Source organism: Hylobates moloch, unplaced genomic scaffold, assembly GCF_009828535.3.
Source record: "Hylobates moloch isolate HMO894 unplaced genomic scaffold, HMol_V3 SCAFFOLD_11, whole genome shotgun sequence".
Lineage (NCBI taxonomy): Eukaryota > Metazoa > Chordata > Mammalia > Primates > Hylobatidae > Hylobates > Hylobates moloch.
This window is the reverse complement of record NW_026652286.1, coordinates 59340884-59359461: the sequence shown is the minus strand read 5'-3', so window position 1 is coordinate 59359461 and position 18578 is coordinate 59340884. Positions and strand designations below refer to the sequence as shown.

Here is an 18578-nt window from a genome sequence, read left to right as displayed (position 1 = left end):
AGTATCATCATTCTTATAGGAAAACATTAAATAAAATAAATGTTCTGTAACATCTTAGTAGATTAAGAAGTATCCACACATCCTGCTGAAATTCTAAGCATTATTATCATCTAACAGCATTATCATTTCTAATTAGATGCATAATCAATAATAGGTTTTTTTTCCAGGAACTTTGGTGTATATATTATTTAGCTAACCTCAAAGTTTTGAATGATACTACATATCACACTTCACAACAGGCCACTGGGGAATACGGTAGGAACAATGCAACTTCTAAATTCTAAATATGTATGTATCCTATATATGCATATGAAATATACATATAAAAATAATTATATGTTCTATAAATAAGGAGATATTAGAAATAAAAGAAAGTGAAAATTCCTAAACACTGTAATGGCTTATTAAGAAATGCTATTTAATCATCTCAGAAAATCTTTCAAGGTATAATGGGTTTTTAACTGTCAGAATGTTTTAGAAGGTATAAAAATACTTCCTTAAGGCATAGGAATTAATAGAATAAATGTCTAATCTAGAGCAAGAGTCTATGATCATGTCCTATCTTATATAGTACATAAAGAGTAAACTTTACAGAAGGCTACAAAGTGTTTAATCTTCTGGCGAAGTTAACATGCCAATGAAACTTGAAGATACCAAGAACTTACAGACCAAATTTATGAGTATTCTTTTATTCGCATATTATATAGATCATTCATTCTGGTCATACCTGGTTTGGAGTTTCATAAGCACTATAGTGCAATTTAATAATTCAACAAATGAGTATGCTTGCAATAAATATGCAATTGTTGATACTTTAATCCATGTTCATGTTTGAGCACACTGCAATTCTTAACTAATACTAAATATCAAAGCAAATTCCACAGCAATTCTACAAAACAAAATCCATCAGAACAACTTCTTTCTAAACCACAAACAAAGCACTTCCTAGAAAAAGAAAAAGACTAGTTCTTAACAGCCCTCCTACAGATAAACTAGATGTTACCAATGCTTCCTACTGAGTTACTATGATCAGAGTCCTTTGTGGCACAAATTTTTTAAGCAACCCTGGAAACAACTTCAAAGCTTTCTCAGAACCCCACAATGATGCGATTAAGATTTAAGTAAGCTGCCCTCTTACTGGGTGTCAGAAACTAGCAAGCAAAGCATTTTTAATACTACTAGAAAGGGAGGGGGTAATTGATGAATGGATTAGAGAGAAGGAAAAAAGAGGAAGAAACTTAAACCAATATAGATGAAGATATTTACAGATAGATAGATCTTTACCTATGTATTTATATCTATATCCAGATAGAAAGAGAGATAAGTGCATACTGTATGTTCTCACCTCATTAAATACTTTTTGAAAAACTGATTATACAACTGAATGCAAAATCTCAGAGTAAAGATTGCACTGTTAAAGCTTTAGAGGTTTAAAACTTAGGACTACCAGTATTTGCTATTTTGTAAAAAGAAACTGCTAGTCATCACAATATGTTTCTTCTACTCTTTCTAGTATATTGCTGACATTAAATTTAAAGACTGAACCGTACACATTTCGATTGACAACTGGCTCCTTAAATGTTGCTGCTTCTAAACGTTCAATCTTAGACCTCCTCTCATACTGGGCTTTCACACATGAATCTAATTCCACAGTTTCAACGACCACCTATTAGAGGAAAACTTCCCATTTTTATTTCTCTAACTACCATCTTTCCCTTGAACCTAGACTCACATTTCCAGCTGCCTGCTGGCTATTTCCACCAGCATATCATTGATTTTCTCTGTGAATTAAAGGCATAATTATAAATTCTTCCTTACCAAACAAGAACTACGATACTAATATGCTTGATTTTTGGCACTAGATGTAATAATTTTAAAATATGCATAACATCAACTCTTGCAAATTACTTATAAGCTTTTAATGGATCTTGATAGTCAACGAAGTCTTACATAAATTCGTGGTAAGTAAAGAATACTTTTTCAGAGCAAATTAAGCTACTAAAGTAACTCACAAATTCCAAATACGCAGACACATTTACTTAAAACAAGACACACTGTAAGGCAACTTGTCAAGAGATCTCTGTTTTAAAGTTTAACTCCAAAGGGAAAAGAAAAAATACAAAGCCTGATTTTTTTCTTAAAGTCACTAAGCTTGTGAACAACACTAAAAAACAAAAATTAAAGTTTTTAATTAAACCCAACCAGGAATTGTGATTGATATGCATAGACATACCCAACTCTCAACAGAAAGAACTACAGAGTTATTTCCCAGTATTGTTAACTGCATCACCTAATAAACAAAAGAACTAAATCAACACATACACAAAGAGTTCAATAATGTAACAATCAGATCAAGGGAAGGATCAATTTTTCTTCAGCAACCATGTGATAACAGTTATAAAGAAGTTAAACAAAGCTAGACTTAAATTTCTTATTAAGTCGTTAAAACAATAAAACCACTTCAGCTAATATTTAGAATACGTCATAATCTGTAATACCTAAAAATTTTCTTTGAACAACCAGTGTCTAAGAATGAAACACTAGTGCAAAAGCTCATTTACAGGAAATAAAAACAGAAAGGTTAAAAAAAAAAACCCTCAGCTATCAAAAGTGAAAATAAAATAGAAAATAAACTAGCAACCCAAATCCACATTATCACCTCACATCCAGGAAACTTCTCTTTATGCCCTAAGAAGTTATTGCTCTTAATATCAGTAACACTCTTCTACTTTGGTTTTACTGTATTTGAACTAATGTTAGTGTTCAAAGAAAGAGAAAACACAAACCAACAAACAAAAAACAAATCCAATAGTAAGCAGTCCTAAGATGGACCTAGACAGATTGCCACATTTTGAGAGGTAGTAAAATGGTAACATTAAGAAACTTCAAAGATGTATATTGTAGTCCATAGAGCAAGCACGAAAAGAAAATAACGAAAAAAAAAATTAAAGTGGAATTCTAAAAACAAAACAAAAAAAAATCAAACAATACAAAGGAAGTAAGGAGGAACAGACAAATGAAAAGCAGAAAACAAATAATAAAATGGCACACTCAACCTAGCCATACCAATAAATAATAAATGCCTCAAATGTTAATGAACTAAATAATCTAATTTAAAAGCTAACACTAGCAGAATAGATTTAAAAAAATAAGACCCCACTGTAGGTTATCTGCTAAAAAGAAAAAAAACTTTAAATATAAAGACACAGATGTTTGAAATTAATTGGAAAGAAATACACTCTGCAAACTGTAAACATGAAAAGGTTGGAGTAGCTCTATCAATATCAAATAAAAATAGTTCAGGCGCGGTGGCTCATGCCTGTAATCCCAGCACTTCAGGAGGCCAAGGTGGGTGGATCATTTCAGGTCAGGAGTTTGAGACCAGCCTGGCCAACATAGTGAAACCCCGTCTCTACCAAAAATACAAAATTAGCCAGGCATGGTGGCGCGTGCCTGTAATCCCAGCTACTCAGGAGACTGATGCACAAGAGTTGCTTGAACCTGGTGGGTGGAGGGTGCAGTGAGCCAACATCATGCCACTGCACTCCAGCAGGAGCAACAGAGTGTGACTCTATCTCAAAAAAAAATAAGAAATAAAAAAATCAAATAAAAATAAACTTCAGAACAAATAATATCTGAGCTACAGAGGGACATTCCATATGGATAAAAGGTTCAATTCATCATGATATCATGAAGAAATAGTAACAAAAAAAAGTGCATATATCAATAAAACCTTCACAGAAATTGATAGCATTAAAAAGAGAAACAGACAATTCCAGAATCACAGTTGGAGATTTTACACTTTTCTCTCAGCAAATGAAAAAACTAGACTAAGAAAATTAGTAAAGATATAGATCAGTAGTTCTCAACAAGGAGAGATTTGTTCCATGGGGAGATGTAGCAATGCCTGCAGGAATTTTTGGTTATCTCAACTTGGTGGGGTGGGGAAGGCAGTGCTAATGGCATGTATAGATACACTGCACAAGAGAGCCCTCCCAATAAGGTATTACCTGGCCCAAAACATGTCAATAGTGCCAAAGTTGAGAAAACCAGCTGTAGACAAACATCACTGTCAATGATCTTGTCCTTGTTGATATTTAAAAAAAAAAAAAAAAAAAAAAAAAAACACGCTACAAACAGGCGAAAGAAGAAAGCTCAGCCAGGCCTGGTGGCTCACACCTGTAATCTCAGCACATTGGGAGGCCAAGGAGGGCAGATCACGAGGTCAGGAGTTCAACACCAGCCTGGCCAATATGATGAAACCCCATCTCCACTAAAAATACAAAAATTAGCCAGGCGAGGTGGCACGCACCTGTAGTCCCAGCTACTTGGGAGGCTGAGGCAGGAGAATCGCTTGAACCCACAAGGCAGAGGTTGCAGTGAGCCGAGATCATGCCACTGCACTCCAGCCTGGGCAACAGAGTGAGGCTCCGTCTCAAAAAAAAAAAAAAAGAAAAGAAAAAAGATCACATGATCTTATCAATAGATGCAGAAAAGACATATAACAAAATATTACATCCATTCATGATAAAGGTTCACAGCAAACTAGAAATGAATGTAAATGTCCTAACCCTAACAAAGAGCATCTGAAAAACCACCTCACAGCTAACAACACACTTAATGATGAAAAACTGAATGCCTCCCGCTAAGAGCAGATACAAGATACAAGCAGAAAAAAAGACACATGGTTTGGAAAAGAAATAAAACCATCCCTATTTGCAGACAACATAATTGTCTGTATAGAAAATCTCAAGGAACGTACCAAAAACTCTTAAAACTAATAAATTCAGCAAGGTCACAGAAGTCAAGATAAAACACAAAAAATTCTACCATATTTATATGTCATAGCAACAAATGCGGAAAATGAAATTTAAAACATAATACTCTCTACTTCACACTACATACAAAACGGATGAAAGACTTAAATGTAAGAACTAAAACTATACAACTTTTAAAAGAAAACATGGCCAGGCACAGTGGCTCACACCTGTAATTCCAGCACTTTGCGGGGCCGAGGCAGGTGGATCACCTGAGTTCGGGAGTTCAAGACCAACCTGGCCAGCATGGTGAAACCTCATCAATACTAGAAGTACAAAAATTGGCTGGGAGTGGTGGCATGCACCTGTAGTTCCAGCTACCTGGGAGGCTAAGGCAGCAGAATTACTTGAACCAGAGAGGTGGAGGTTGCAGTGAGCAAAGATATGCCACTGCACTCCAGTGAGTGTGAGACGGAGCAAGACTCCACCTCAAAAAATAAACAAATAAATAAATAACAAAGTAAAATAAAACTTGGAGCTAAATATTCGTGCTGGTAATGATTTCTTAAATACGACACGGAAAACACAACAGGCTGGGCACAGTGGATCACGCCTGTAATCCCAGTACTTTGAGAGGTGGAAGCAGGCAGATCACCTTAGGTCAGGAGCTCGAGACCAGCCTGGACAACATGGCAAAACCCTATCTCTACTAAAAAAAAAAAAAAAATACAAAAATTAGCGGGGTGTAGTGGCACACACCTGCAGTCCCAGCTACTTGGGAGGCTGAGGCAGGGGAATTGCTTGAACCCAGGAGGTGGAGGTTGCAGAAGCCAAGATCATGCCACTGCACTCCAGCCTCAGCGACAGAGCAAGACTCTGTCACAAAAAAACAAACAAATAAAAAAAGAAAGAAAAAATAGATAACTTGGACTTCATCAAAATTAAAAACTTTTCTGCTTCAAAGACAAGATCAATAAAGTGAAAAAACAACACTCTGAATGGGAGAAAATATTTGCAAATTATATATCTGGTAAGAAAATTATATCTAGAATATCTAAAGAACCCTTACAACTCAATAATTAAAAGATAAATAACCCAATTAAAACATGGGCAAAGGATTTGAGTAGACATTTCTCCAAAGAAGATACGTAAATGGTCAAAAACTATATGAAAAGATGCTCAATATCATTAGTCATCTGAGAAAAATCAAAGCCATAATGAAATACTTCACACTCACTACAATGACTATCATCAGAAAGACATGTAATAACAAGTGATAGCCGAAATGTGAAGAAATTGGACCCTTTATATACTGCAGAACAAAACAGAAAATGGTACAACCACTTTGGTAAACAGTTTGGCAGTTCCTCAAAAAGCTAAACAGAGTTGCCATATTAAGGCAGCAATTCCATTCCTGAGTACATAACCCAGAAAAATAAAAACGTATGTCCACACAAAAATGTGTCCACAAATGTTTAGTGTAGCATCATTCATAACCAAGAAGTGGGACAATCCAAATTTCATCAACTTATGAATACATAAAATGTGACGTATCCATATAATGAATTATTACTTCGCAATAAAAAGTAATGAAATGATATGTATGACATCAAACTTCAAAACCATTACATTAAGTAAAAGAAGCCAGTCACCAATGACACATATTGTATGACTCCATTATATAAAATGTCCAGAAGAAGCAAATCTTTAGAGACAGAAATCAGTGGTTGCCTAGGGCTGGGTGAGGAGGATGAAGGATTAGGGGGTGACAGTTAAAGAGGTTTCTATTTGAGGTGAATAAAATGTTCTAAAATTGTTTGTCACGGTAGTTAAACAACTTTGTGAATATATTAAAAACCAATGAATTGTGCAGTTTTCAAAAGGGTGAACTGTATAGAATATGAATTATGACTCAATAAAGCTGTTACAAAAACAGAAAAATCATTTGCAATTGTTCCCAAAAAGGGAAACAGGTGTAAATCTAACATGTATATGAAACGCATTCCGCAAATTATAAAAACTGATGAAAAGAAATAAAAGATCTAATTAAATGGAGAGAGAAACCATGTTCATGGATGGAGCAGCCAAAAACTGAAAATAACATAAATGTCCTTTGACAAGTGAATGTTTAACAAACTCTGGTATATCCATAGACTAGAATGCTACTAGGCAATAAAAAAGGAAGAAACTTAGTAATACAAGCAACATCTTAGATGGATCTCAAAGGCATCATGCTTAGTTTAAAAAAGAAAAAGCCTATGTTCAAACGTTATATATTGCATCATTCCATTTATATAACTTCCTCAAAATGATATATATATAGAAATGAAAAGTAGACTAGTTGTTACCAGGAGACAGGAATTGATGAAAATGGTGCAACTACAAAGGGATAGTTCAAGGGCAATCCTTGGTAGTGTTGAAACAGTTTTGGACATTGATTTTAGTGGGGGGTAAACAACTCTATCCATGGGAACAAACTGCATAGACACGTACACAAATGAGTGTATATAAGAATTAGTGAATACTGAATGAAGTCTATAGTGTAGTTGACAGTAATGTCAACTTCCTGGTTTTATACTACAGTTAAATAAGATGTCATCACTGGATATCACAGTAGGAGAAGGCACTAGGCAGAGTCATGAAGGCTCCATTCCAAGCCTTGCTCCTGGATAACATTTCTAGACATACCTTGGGCCAAAAGGGAACCTGCTGCCTTGAAGGGAAGCACCGGGTACTGGCAGGATTATTCATCACCTGCAGACTAACAAGCCCTTATAACTAGGAGCGCTACCCAAGGAGTATGCCATAGCCTTGGGCTCTGAGACGTGCTCACTACAGATGTGACCTAGCACATTCCCAGCTGTGGTGGCTATGGCAAAAGACTCCTTCTGTCTGAGAAAAGCAGAAGGAAAACAAAAGGGGACTTTGTCTTGCACTTAGGTACCAGCTTGCACACAGTGGGGTAAAGCAACAAGCAGGCTCCTGGAGTCCCCAAGTCCAGGTCTAGGCTCTTGGACAGCATTTCTGAACCTACCCTAGGCCAGAGGAGTGCCCACTGCCCTGAAGGGTGAGTCCCAGGCCTGGCAGCGTTTACCACAGGCTGACTGAAGAGCCTGTGGTATTTAAGTGAACATCAGTGGTGGCCAGTCAGAAGCCTGCCATGGCTGGTGGTGGTGCCCACATGGAGAGGCTCCTCTGCCTGAGGAAAGGGGAGGGAAGAGTGGGAAGCACTTTATATTGTGGTTTGAGCACCAGTTTAGCCACAGTGGAAAAGAATATCAGGCAAATTTTTCTTACTCCTATCCCTGGCTCCCAGACAACATCTTTGGACCTGCCCAGGGCCCGGGGGAACTTGTCACCCAGAGGGAAGGACACAAACCTGGCTGGCTTTGCCACCTGTTGATTATAGAGCCCTAGGGCTTTGAGTGAACACAAGTGGTAGCCAAGTAATGGTTACAGCTAGCCTTGGGCAAGACCCACTGCTGTGTTGGCTTCAAGTCTGACCTAGCGCAGTCCCAGGGATGGGGGCCACAGGGATGCTTGTGTCACCTCATGCTCAGTTCCAAGCAGTTCAACACACAGAGAGAGAGACATCCTGTTTATTTGGGAGAAAGTAAGGGAAAAGAACAAGAATCTCTGCTTTAATCCAGAGATTTCTTCCGGATCTCACACAAGACCACCAAGGCAGTACGTACCTCTACGCATCAGCAAAAACCATAATGATATTGGGCTTGGGGCCCAATTGTTGAACCAATTCACCAATTCCATGAAGAAATAACTCAGACAAATCAGAAATGTATTACATACAACGAGACAACTGGCCTGGTCACTTCAATAAAGCAATGCTGTAGAGGGAAAAAGTGAAGACACTATCTTAGATTAAAAGAAAATAGGCCAGGTGCAGTGGTTCACACCTGTAATCCCAACAGTTTCAGTGGCCAAGGCAGGAGGATCACTTGAGCTCAGAACCAGCCCAGCCCGGGCTACATAGTGAGACCTCAGCTACTTAATATAAAAATAAAAAATTGGGCCGGGTGCAGTGGCGCACGCCTGTAATCCCAACACTTGGGAGGCCAAGGCGGGCAGATCACGAGGTCCGGAGATCGAAACCATCCTGGTTAACACAGTGAAACCCCGTCTCTACTAAAAATACAAAAAAAAAAAAAAATTTAGTTGGCGGGCACCTGTAGTCCCAGCTACTAGGGAGGCTGAGGCAAGAGAATGGCGTGAACCCAGGAGGTGGAGCTTGCAGTGAACAGAGATCGCGCCATTGCACTCCAGCCTGGGGGACAGAGCGAGACTCCATCTCAAAAAAAATAAATTAATTAAATTAAAAAATAAAAAATAAAAAATTAGCTGAGCATAGTGGTGTGCACCTGCAGTCCCAGCTACTGGTGGGGGGTTGGGGAGGCAGTGGGAGGGTGGTGTTAAGGCAGGAGGCTCTCTTGGGCCCGGGAGATTGAGGCTGCAGTGAGCTATGATCACATCACTGCATTCTAGCCTGGGTGACAAAGCAAGACCCTATCTCAAGAAAAAGTACTTTTAGAAAAAGGAAAAGAAAGAAATACATCAACACACATCAACCTTGACTAGATTCTGGTTCAAAAAAATAGCATTAAAAGCCATTTTAGGACAATATGAACTGGATGGTATGAAAAAATGGTTGTTAATTGTCTTGTGTGTGATAATAGTGTTGTAATTCTGTAGAAAAATATCCTTATTTTAAGAGATGCGTGCTGAAGTACTCAGGAGTAAAGTGGCATGATGTTTATAACATGTTTCCATATGGCTCACACACACAGAAAAAACACCATTCACATATATTCACATACAAATAAAGTAAAATGGCAAAATGTTAATAACCATTGACTCTAGTTGATTGTTACAAAGGTGTTCAACAGCTTGTGTTGAAAAGTAGGTACATAACTGCAAAAATGCTATCTAATTATTTGAGTGCTAAATATGAGTAAATAGTAGCTACCTTGATTTAAAGCATCTTTAGTTTAATGTAACTGACATATTTCAAAAATATCTTTTCAAAACCAATATACACAGTTTTCTATTGATTAGGAAGTTACCATCACCAGAATAACTCTCTCTACTTACAGGCAAAAAAAACAAAAATAATACTTAACACATACATAACTCTTACTATATGTCAGGCACTGTTCTAAGCATTTTAACATATATTAATTCACTTAATAATCTAAACAACCCGACAGGCCAGGCCCAGTGGCTCATGCCTGTAATCCCAAAACTTTGGGAGGCTGAGGCAGGCGGATCACCTGAGGTTGGGAGTTCGAGACCAGCCTGGCCAGCATGGCGAAACCCCATCTCTACTAAAAATACAAAAATTAGCCAGGCTTGGTGGTTCATGCCTGTGGTCCCAGCTACTTGGGAGGCTGAGGCAGGAAAACTGTTCGAACCCAGGAGGCAGAGGTTGCAGTGAGCCAAGATCAAGCCACTATTACTCCAGCCTGGGTGACGGAGTGAGACTCTGTCTCAAAAAAAAATAAAATAAGCCTGGGCGCAGTGGCTCACGCAGGTAATCCCAGCACTTTGGAAGGCCAAAGCGGGTGGATCTCCTGAGGATGGGAGTTCGAGACCAACCTGGCTAGCATGGTACAACCCCGTTTCTACTAAAAATACAAAAATTAGCCAGGCGTGGTGGCAGGCACCTGTAATCCCAGCTATGCGGGAAACTGAGGCAGGAGAATCACTTGAACCTGGGAGGCAGAAGTTGCAGTGAGCCGAGATTGCACCACTGCACTCCAGCCTGGGCAATAGAGCGAGACTCCGTCTCAAAAAAATAAAATAAAATAAAATAAAATAATCCTACAAATAGATTATCATTATTTTCATTTTTCAAGTAATGAATATCACGCAGTAAGTGGCAGAGCTGGGCTCCTAAGCCAGATAGCACAGCTCCAAAATCCATGCTTCAACAATCATGCTGTACTCTCTTTTCAGGTGCAGTAACCTATGTTCCTGGAATTACTGACTTGATTTTGCTGAGGTTATAACATTCACTAATCCTTTGATTTTAGTCATTCTAATAATCCAAAAGTTTAAGTATTGTAGTCACTGATATAATCAAACAGAGAACCACAAAAATTTAGGTACTATGACAGTTACAAAATGTATTAAGAGTGGCTTCATTGGCCAGGTGTGGTGGCTCACGCCTGTAATCCCAGCATTTTGGGAGGCTGAGGTGGGTGGATCACAAGGTCAGGAGATCAAGACCATACTGGCCAACAAAGTGAAACCCCATCTCTACTAAAAATACAAAAATTAACTGGGCACGGTGGCACGTGCCTGTAGTCCCAGCTACTTGGGAGGCTGAAGCAAGAGAATTGCTTAACCAGGGAGTAGGAGGTTTCAATGAGCTGAGATCGCACAACTGCACTCCAGCCTAGAGACAGAGTGAGACTCCATCTCAAAAAAATAAATAAATAAATAAATAAGAGTGGCTTCCAGTAGTTTAATATTTGGTTATTTGATGAGAATTACTCACACTCTTACCAGAGGGCCAATGACTACAATAAGCATCTTCATAAGTAGTTTCAATACATGATCCTTTCTTGATTTATCTGGGACAAAGGTGGATAAATTCCTCAGCAATAAAAACAATTATTCATGAGATGGCAGGTATTTTTTTATGGCAAAATCTTTAAATTTTAACTGTTTACCTGACTGAACAGTTCATGTAAGTTTGCAACATTTTATAGAAATCATATTTATTCACATGGAAAATTTCAGGCTGATAACAATAAAAAAATTTTTTTAAATACAAAATGTCTTAAAAATAAATGATCCAGGCGCAGTGGCTCACGCCTGTAATACTAGCACTTTGGGAGGCCAAGGCGGGTGGATCACAAGGTCAGGAGTTTGAGACCAGCCTGGCCAACACAGTGAAACCTTGTCTCTACTAAAAAAACACAAAAACTAGCCAGGCATGGTGGCATGCACCTGTAATCCCAGCTACTCGGGAGGCTAAGATAGGAGAATTGCTTGAACTCGGGAGACGGAGGTTGCAGGGGGCCGAGGTCGCACCACTGCACTCCAGCCTGCACAACAGACCAAGACTCTGGCTCAGAAAAATAAATAAATTAGTAATAATAATAATAATTGATTTGAGATCACTCAAAGAGCCTGAAGCAAAGTAAGCAAAGTATAGATCTAGATGATGATAAAAAACTATTGTTAATTTTCTTAAGTGTGAAATGCTATTATGGCTATGGAAAAAATCTTTGATTATAATTTGTTTGTTTATTTGCTTGTTTTTTGAGACAGGAGTCTCACTCTGTTGCCCAGACTGAAGTGTGGTGGCATGATCACAGCTCACTGCAGCCTTGACCTCTGGGGACTCGGGTGATCCTCCCACCTCAGCTTCCTGAGTAGCAGGGACTACACGAGTACATCAACACGTCCAGCTAATTTTCTTTGTATTTTTTTTTGTAGAGACAGGGTTTTGCAATGCTGGCCAGGCTGGTCTCAAATTCCAAGGCTCAAGTGATCCACCCGCCTCAGCCTCCCAAGGTGCTGGGATTACAGGAATAAGCCACCTGGTCTAGAATTTGCATAGCCATATTTTAGTTAGGTCACATCACAGAACTCTCTAATCTTTTAGTAAACAGAGGCTATTACTGCTCTATAATGTCCACTTTTATATTTTTATAGATAATAAATATAAAATACATATAAATATTAATATAAAATTAATTTTCAATTAAATATCTGCAGAACTGAAAAAATATATCTAGAAATATTTCTCATCCCTGTAAGTGATAATTAAAAAAAAAAATTATAGTTGGGGTGGGGGACAGGTAATCAGTTCTGTTAAATAAATATATGAAATTTTACCTGCTTTTTCTTTCAATGAGAATGGCCACATAAGATGCTGGCAGAGCGGCACCAAAGCCAGGAGTCCATGAGTAGAATTTTCCAAGTATCTTCCTGAAATTCAAATTTGGAATTTTGTATGAAATTCCTAGTTGGTCACTTCAGTTATTATGAATAGAAGTTTCCCTTCTCCATCCATCCTCTATTTAAATATACCACAGTACCTCAAAATAAATATATTTAAAATCAAACTCATTAACTCTCTCCCCTAGCCCCATGAACTTGTTCTCTCTCCTCTATTTTCCTATGTTAATAGCATCAACATCCACCTATCCACTTATGTTTGACAGGTGTCATCCTTAACTTTCTGTTTCCCTTACCCCACATATTAAATTATTCCCTTAAATTATTACACATGCAATTTATCTTTCAAATTCCTCTCCAACCTACTGCCCCTGCCTTAGTTAAGTCTCTCACCAACTCTCATTAAGGCTGCTACAGTAACAACTAATGGGTAACACTCCTTTCAATAATAGCTGGCCACGTTCATTCAGGCATTCCCTGGATCCAAACCTGCTGGCTATGCAAACCCTCTGGCTTCTCAGTTTCCTTTATTTATCAAATGAGGATAATATTACCTATCTCATAGAGCCATTAAGAGAACTATATGAGATATTTCCCAGCGCCATGAAGGACACATAACAAGTACTCAGAAAGTGTTAGCTGTTATTACTATTATTATGACTATTTTTTCAACACATGGTAGACACTCAATAAATGTTTTCCCTTCTTTGCTTCCACAACCCTTGATAACTTTTTCTTACAGCATTTACTAAAGTATTTTATATATTTTAGTTTTATGTGTACGTCATTTTTCATTTACTAGAGTATATTCCTTGAAAGTAGGAATCCTCATAGTACCTCATAAATGACAAATGACAAATGACCAGTAGCTGTCTGGGTTTTGTTTTTGGTTTGGTTTTTGTTGTTGTTGTTGTTGTTTTTAGATGGAGTCTTGCTCTGTTGCCCAGGCTGGAGTGCAGTGGCGCAGTCTCGGCTCACTGCAACCTCTGCCTCCTGGGTTCAAGCGATTCTCCTGCTTCAGCCTCCCGAGCAGCTGGGATTACAAGTGCCTGCCACCACACCCGGCCAACTTTTTGTATTTTTAGTAGAGACCATATTGGTTAGGCTGGTCTCGAACTCCTGACCTCATGATCCCTCCGCCTCAGCCTCCCAAAGTGCTGAGATTACAGGCATGAGCCAACGCAGGTTTTTTAAGAGAAAAAAAATATTTGGAGACATGAGGAAGTTTTTTTTCCTTCAAAACATATGTTCCTAAGAAAGGGAGAAGTAGCAAGTAAAAATCACAAGAAATTATCTGAACAAAGTTGGTAAATTGCTAAATTATACATTATGAAAATTATATAGATAGATATATATAAGAATAAAGATTTTTCTTTTTTTAGAGACAAGGTCTTGCCCTGTCACCCAGGCTGGCGTGCAGTGCTACAATCATGGTTCACTGCAGCCCGAAATTCCTGGGTTCAAGGGATCCTCCTGCCTCAGTCTCCCAAGTTAGCTGGGACTACGGGCACACTACCGTGCCTGGTTAATTTTTTTTTTTTTTTAACAGGCAGAGTCTCACCATGTTGCCCAGGCTGGCCTCGAACTGCCAGCCTCAAGCAATCCTCCCATCTTGGCCTCCCAAAGTACTGAGATAACAGGTATGAGCCACCATACCTGGCCTGAAATAATTTCTTAAATTGAAGTTCAGATTTAAAAAGATTAGAAAAGCTATTGAGGACATATAACTTGGGTATTTTTTGACATGGACATCAGAAACCTTCCACCTGTGAAGACTCCAATATAAAATCCATAAAGGACTTAAGTTATTGAATGTAAAATCTTAAGAAAAATGGACTTAGTGAATCAGTTATACGGAGAACATGGAGGTTACCTTAAATATATTCTAAGTTCAAATTTCAAATGTTTATTGGACATGTTAACGTAGATGTCCCATAGGCACCAGAAAAAGCAACATGTCCAAAGCAGATTTCACTGTATTTCTCAAATGTGCTTTTGCTTCTGAGTTCCCTACCTCAAGTAACAGCATCTCATCTACCCAATTAGGAACAAAATGTAAGTGACATTTTCAATTCCACCCTGACCCTCAACCACCTCATGAGTTCTCATGATCTCCTAGTATCTTCAGGATACATGCTTCTACAACTTAACCAAACAGGTTCATAGAACATAAAGATGCTGCAATAGCAAGGTATACTTAATTGCAATTTTTTAAAAAACCTAATCATAGAAACTTTCTTCATTTTTTTTTTGAGACGGAGTCTCACTCTGTCACCCAGGCTGGAGTGCGTGGTGCGATCTCGGCTCACTGCAACCTCCGCCTCCCGGGTTCAAGCAATTCTCCTGCCTCAGCCTCCCGAGTAGCTGGGAATACAGGTGCATGCCACCACGCCTGGCTAATTTTTTGTATTTTTAGTAGAGACAGGGTTTCACTGTGTTAGCCAGGATGGTCTCCATCTCCTGACTTCGTGATCCACCTGCCTCGGCCTCCCAAAGTGCTAGGATTACAGGCGTGAGCCACCACGCCCGGCCATCATAGAAACTTTCTAGAGAGCACATGATAGAGAGTTCCTTACATAGATTTTCATGTCACTTTAAAGGCACGATTTGTTCAATAGTATAAAAGCCTTATCAATTATTTTCTGCATAATCTAAAAGTTTATAAATATTAATGATCTGATAATGATCTTAGGGAAAAATCTGTAAAAGACATTTGGAAATTATACTTTTTTTTTTTTTTTTTTTTAGACACGGTCTGGCTCTGTCGCCCAGGCTGGGGTGCAATGGCGCGATCTCGGCTCACTGCAAGCTCCGCCCCCCGGGTTCACGCCATTCTCCTGCCTCAGCCTCCCGAGTAGCTGGGACTACAGGCGCCCGCCACCACGCCCGGCTAATTTTTTGTACTTTTTAGTAGAGACGGGGTTTCACCGTGTTAGCCAGGATGGTCTCGATCTCCTGACCTTGTGACCCACCCGCCTCGGCCTCCCAAAGTGCTGGGATTACAAGCGTGAGCTACCGCGCCTGGTCAGAAATTATACTTTTAATTGCAGTTAAAATATACCTGCACAACTACTTTGTGCAACACTAACAGGAAGCTATTTTTAAAGATAAATAAATAAACGTAAGTTTGAGTTTTCAGCAATCAACAGCAAAAAAATAAAAAGAAGTAATAGCTAATAAATATGTCAGATAAGTAAGAGCACTCAAGAGACTGAATTCTATCTGCATCTCTACAATGTATAAAGTTGCAGCACAGGTAATATATAAGACTGAATCAGGACCAAAAGTTCCAACAACAGAATATACCAGGAGTTAACTTACTGTTTAATAAATAAAAATGTGTATGTTACAGTCCTTTTGAAGTTTGTTCACTGCATGTGGCCCTAACCTATGTCATAGACAGTTAGTTGCTTTGAATTCCTGATTTGTGAAATTGAAAAGCTAAGAAATTGTATTCAACAACTTGGTAAATATAACAGGCCTCAGAATATGTATGACATCTTAAAGCATTTTTGCTATATAACTACACCAATAATTTAAAGTTTATATTACATCTTGAGGTCAAGTTTTACAAGCTTTCATTGACATAAATGTCACTTCACAGATTTAAAAAAAGGGGGGACAGGGACAGTAACCCACATAACATTTATGTAAACACATACTTGTTTCCATTTCAATAAAAGAACCTATATTAGTATCTATGGTGATTATGAGTACCAACCTTAAAATGCAAAAGAAAGCCATATACAAGGCCCCATTAGCAGTTAGAAATGAAGCGGATTGTAGGATCTCAGGGAGTAGTTTGTGTAAATAATAGTCTAATTTCCGTTTCCGGAGAATTGCTGCAATCTGGAAAGAGAAAGGATTTTTTGTTTAATCCAACCAACATTTCCCACTTAAATTAGCTTATATGTGGAAGCTACTGAATAAAAGCATATATAAATAAATTAAAGTAAAGATGCTGGCATTTTACTGGATCCTCTATAAAAATACAATGCCAGGATAGAAAGGATGACACCTGAATTTACTGAGGGTAAAATATACACCAAGGAATTACGATATGCGTCATACGTTGAATAATCTCCATATATTGAGGTAAATATTTGTAATGCCTTAAAACAGTTTTAAACTGAAAAATGGAATATACTTTTAAATGAAAAAAATTTCAATTCAAATAAAAACTGGATGCTATAATAAAACTATATTACAGATTTTATCAGTCTATTACTATTAGAGAACTTCACTAGTGAGTTCTCACTAATGAGAAATTCATTCAGTTATTCAAACTTGACTACTGTGTGGCAAAAAAAAAAAAAAAAAAAGATTCTGGTAACAACACAAGTAAGTATCACCTGTGACCAGAACACAGAAACACAAATAAGTCCCAATACAAAAGACTGCAGAAGTTTATCATAAGACTGTTTTATAAAAAATATCAACCTATCAGTCTTCATGACTTAGCTTTTAAATTTAGATTGAAAACCTTTTTTTGTGTGAACTCTGAATATGAAAGGAAGATTTCTAGATTAAAACCAAAAAAGGCCCTGAAATAATTTAGCAATTATATGGATAGACATGAAATCTAAGTATTTATTGAGCAGACTATTAACATCCCAGGAAATAAAGCAATATAAATCATAATATGTGCAAGATATATAGCTACTGAGGACTGATTAAGTGTTAGTAATATAATAGAAAGTACCACAGAATTTTAGCAGAGTGAGTTTAATACAGGGGAAGGCAGGATTTTCATGGAGAACGGGATATGAGCTGAATTGGGAAGAATAATAGACTCCTCACTAGTCGTGGAAAAGAGTACTTCTCCATCATAATGAAACAATATAACAAAAAAGGTCAGAACATAATAGGGAAGGAGTAAGAGGGTGTAAGAAAGAGAAAAACTCACTTGAGAACAGAAAGACTATAAAACTCTCCATTTATTCTCCATCTTTCTAGAGATAATACTTTCCCTAAAGTCAGTGATCAACAAATCTAATGGCATCTTCTCAATTCTTCTGTTACTCCCTCCGTCTTCAAGCCTCTGAAACTGACCATCTATTACTTCAATTCAACTGTCATACACAGGAAAAACAATGATGAATAAGACCCAATCTTTTCCTTCAAGGAACATAAAATCTCCATAGGGAAATAGACACAAACAACAGCAATAAGCTATAATATGGCAGTGTGGTAAATGATAGGTTAAAAGAAAAGAAAAACTAAACCTCAACCTAAGTCTCACACTTTATGCAAAAATTAATTTAAAATGGATCACAGGCACAAACGTGAAACAAAACTACAAAATTTCTAGGGGGAGAAAATGGAGCAAATCTTATGGATACAAGGCTAGACAATGCATTCTTTTTTTTTTTTCACACAAAAACAATAAACATTTTCTAAAAATACATACAAACAAAAAGATGCGTATCAAACATATCAGGAAGGTTACACATGGGAAGTCGGGGAATAGAAATGGGGGGTGGGAGTTAAAATAAATGAGAGAGGGACTTTATATGGATCAGTGATAATAACTCAATCCTCTATTTGACAAAGAAGAGGGAGAAGGAAGAGGAAGAAAAAGAAAGTGGGATAAAGGATCAGAAAGGGAGAAAAATAGAAAAAATTAGAGTATGACTCCAGGGTAGACCTGTTTTGTTGTCACTGAGTTGGTTGGTTGGTTTGTCTGTTGTATTTTTCATGTTTCGCCAAGTTGGCCAGACTGGTCTCGAACTCCTAGCCCGAAGTGATCAACCCGCCTCGCCCCCCAGAGTGCCGGGACCACAGGCGTGAGCCACCACGTCCAGCCCCCACATTGCTTCTGGCCTCCGTGGTAGACCTCCCAGACGGAGCGGCCGGGCAGAGGCGCTCCTCACTTCTTCCCGGACGGGGCGGCCG

The 18578-nt window shown here is 38.1% G+C and overlaps 1 protein-coding gene across 4 annotated transcripts in view; it reads right to left on the bottom strand.

The window, feature by feature from the left end:
- Positions 1–18578, bottom strand: part of TMEM135 (transmembrane protein 135) — a 278687-nt gene that overhangs the window by 233910 nt on the left and 26199 nt on the right. The window contains exons 1-3 of one of the 4 annotated variants that reach the window (XM_032167117.2): positions 18331–18558; positions 16405–16532; positions 12621–12713 (exon numbers count right to left, since the gene is read on the bottom strand). In XM_032167117.2, coding sequence (XP_032023008.1) covers positions 12621–12713; positions 16405–16427 — 116 coding nt within the window. In that variant the 5' untranslated portion in view covers positions 16428–16532; positions 18331–18558. Of the gene's footprint in view, positions 1–12620; positions 12714–16404; positions 16533–18330; positions 18559–18578 lie in introns of those variants that run through there. The other 3 variants (XM_032167116.2, XM_058446383.1, XM_032167118.2) reach the window with 3 other exon arrangements.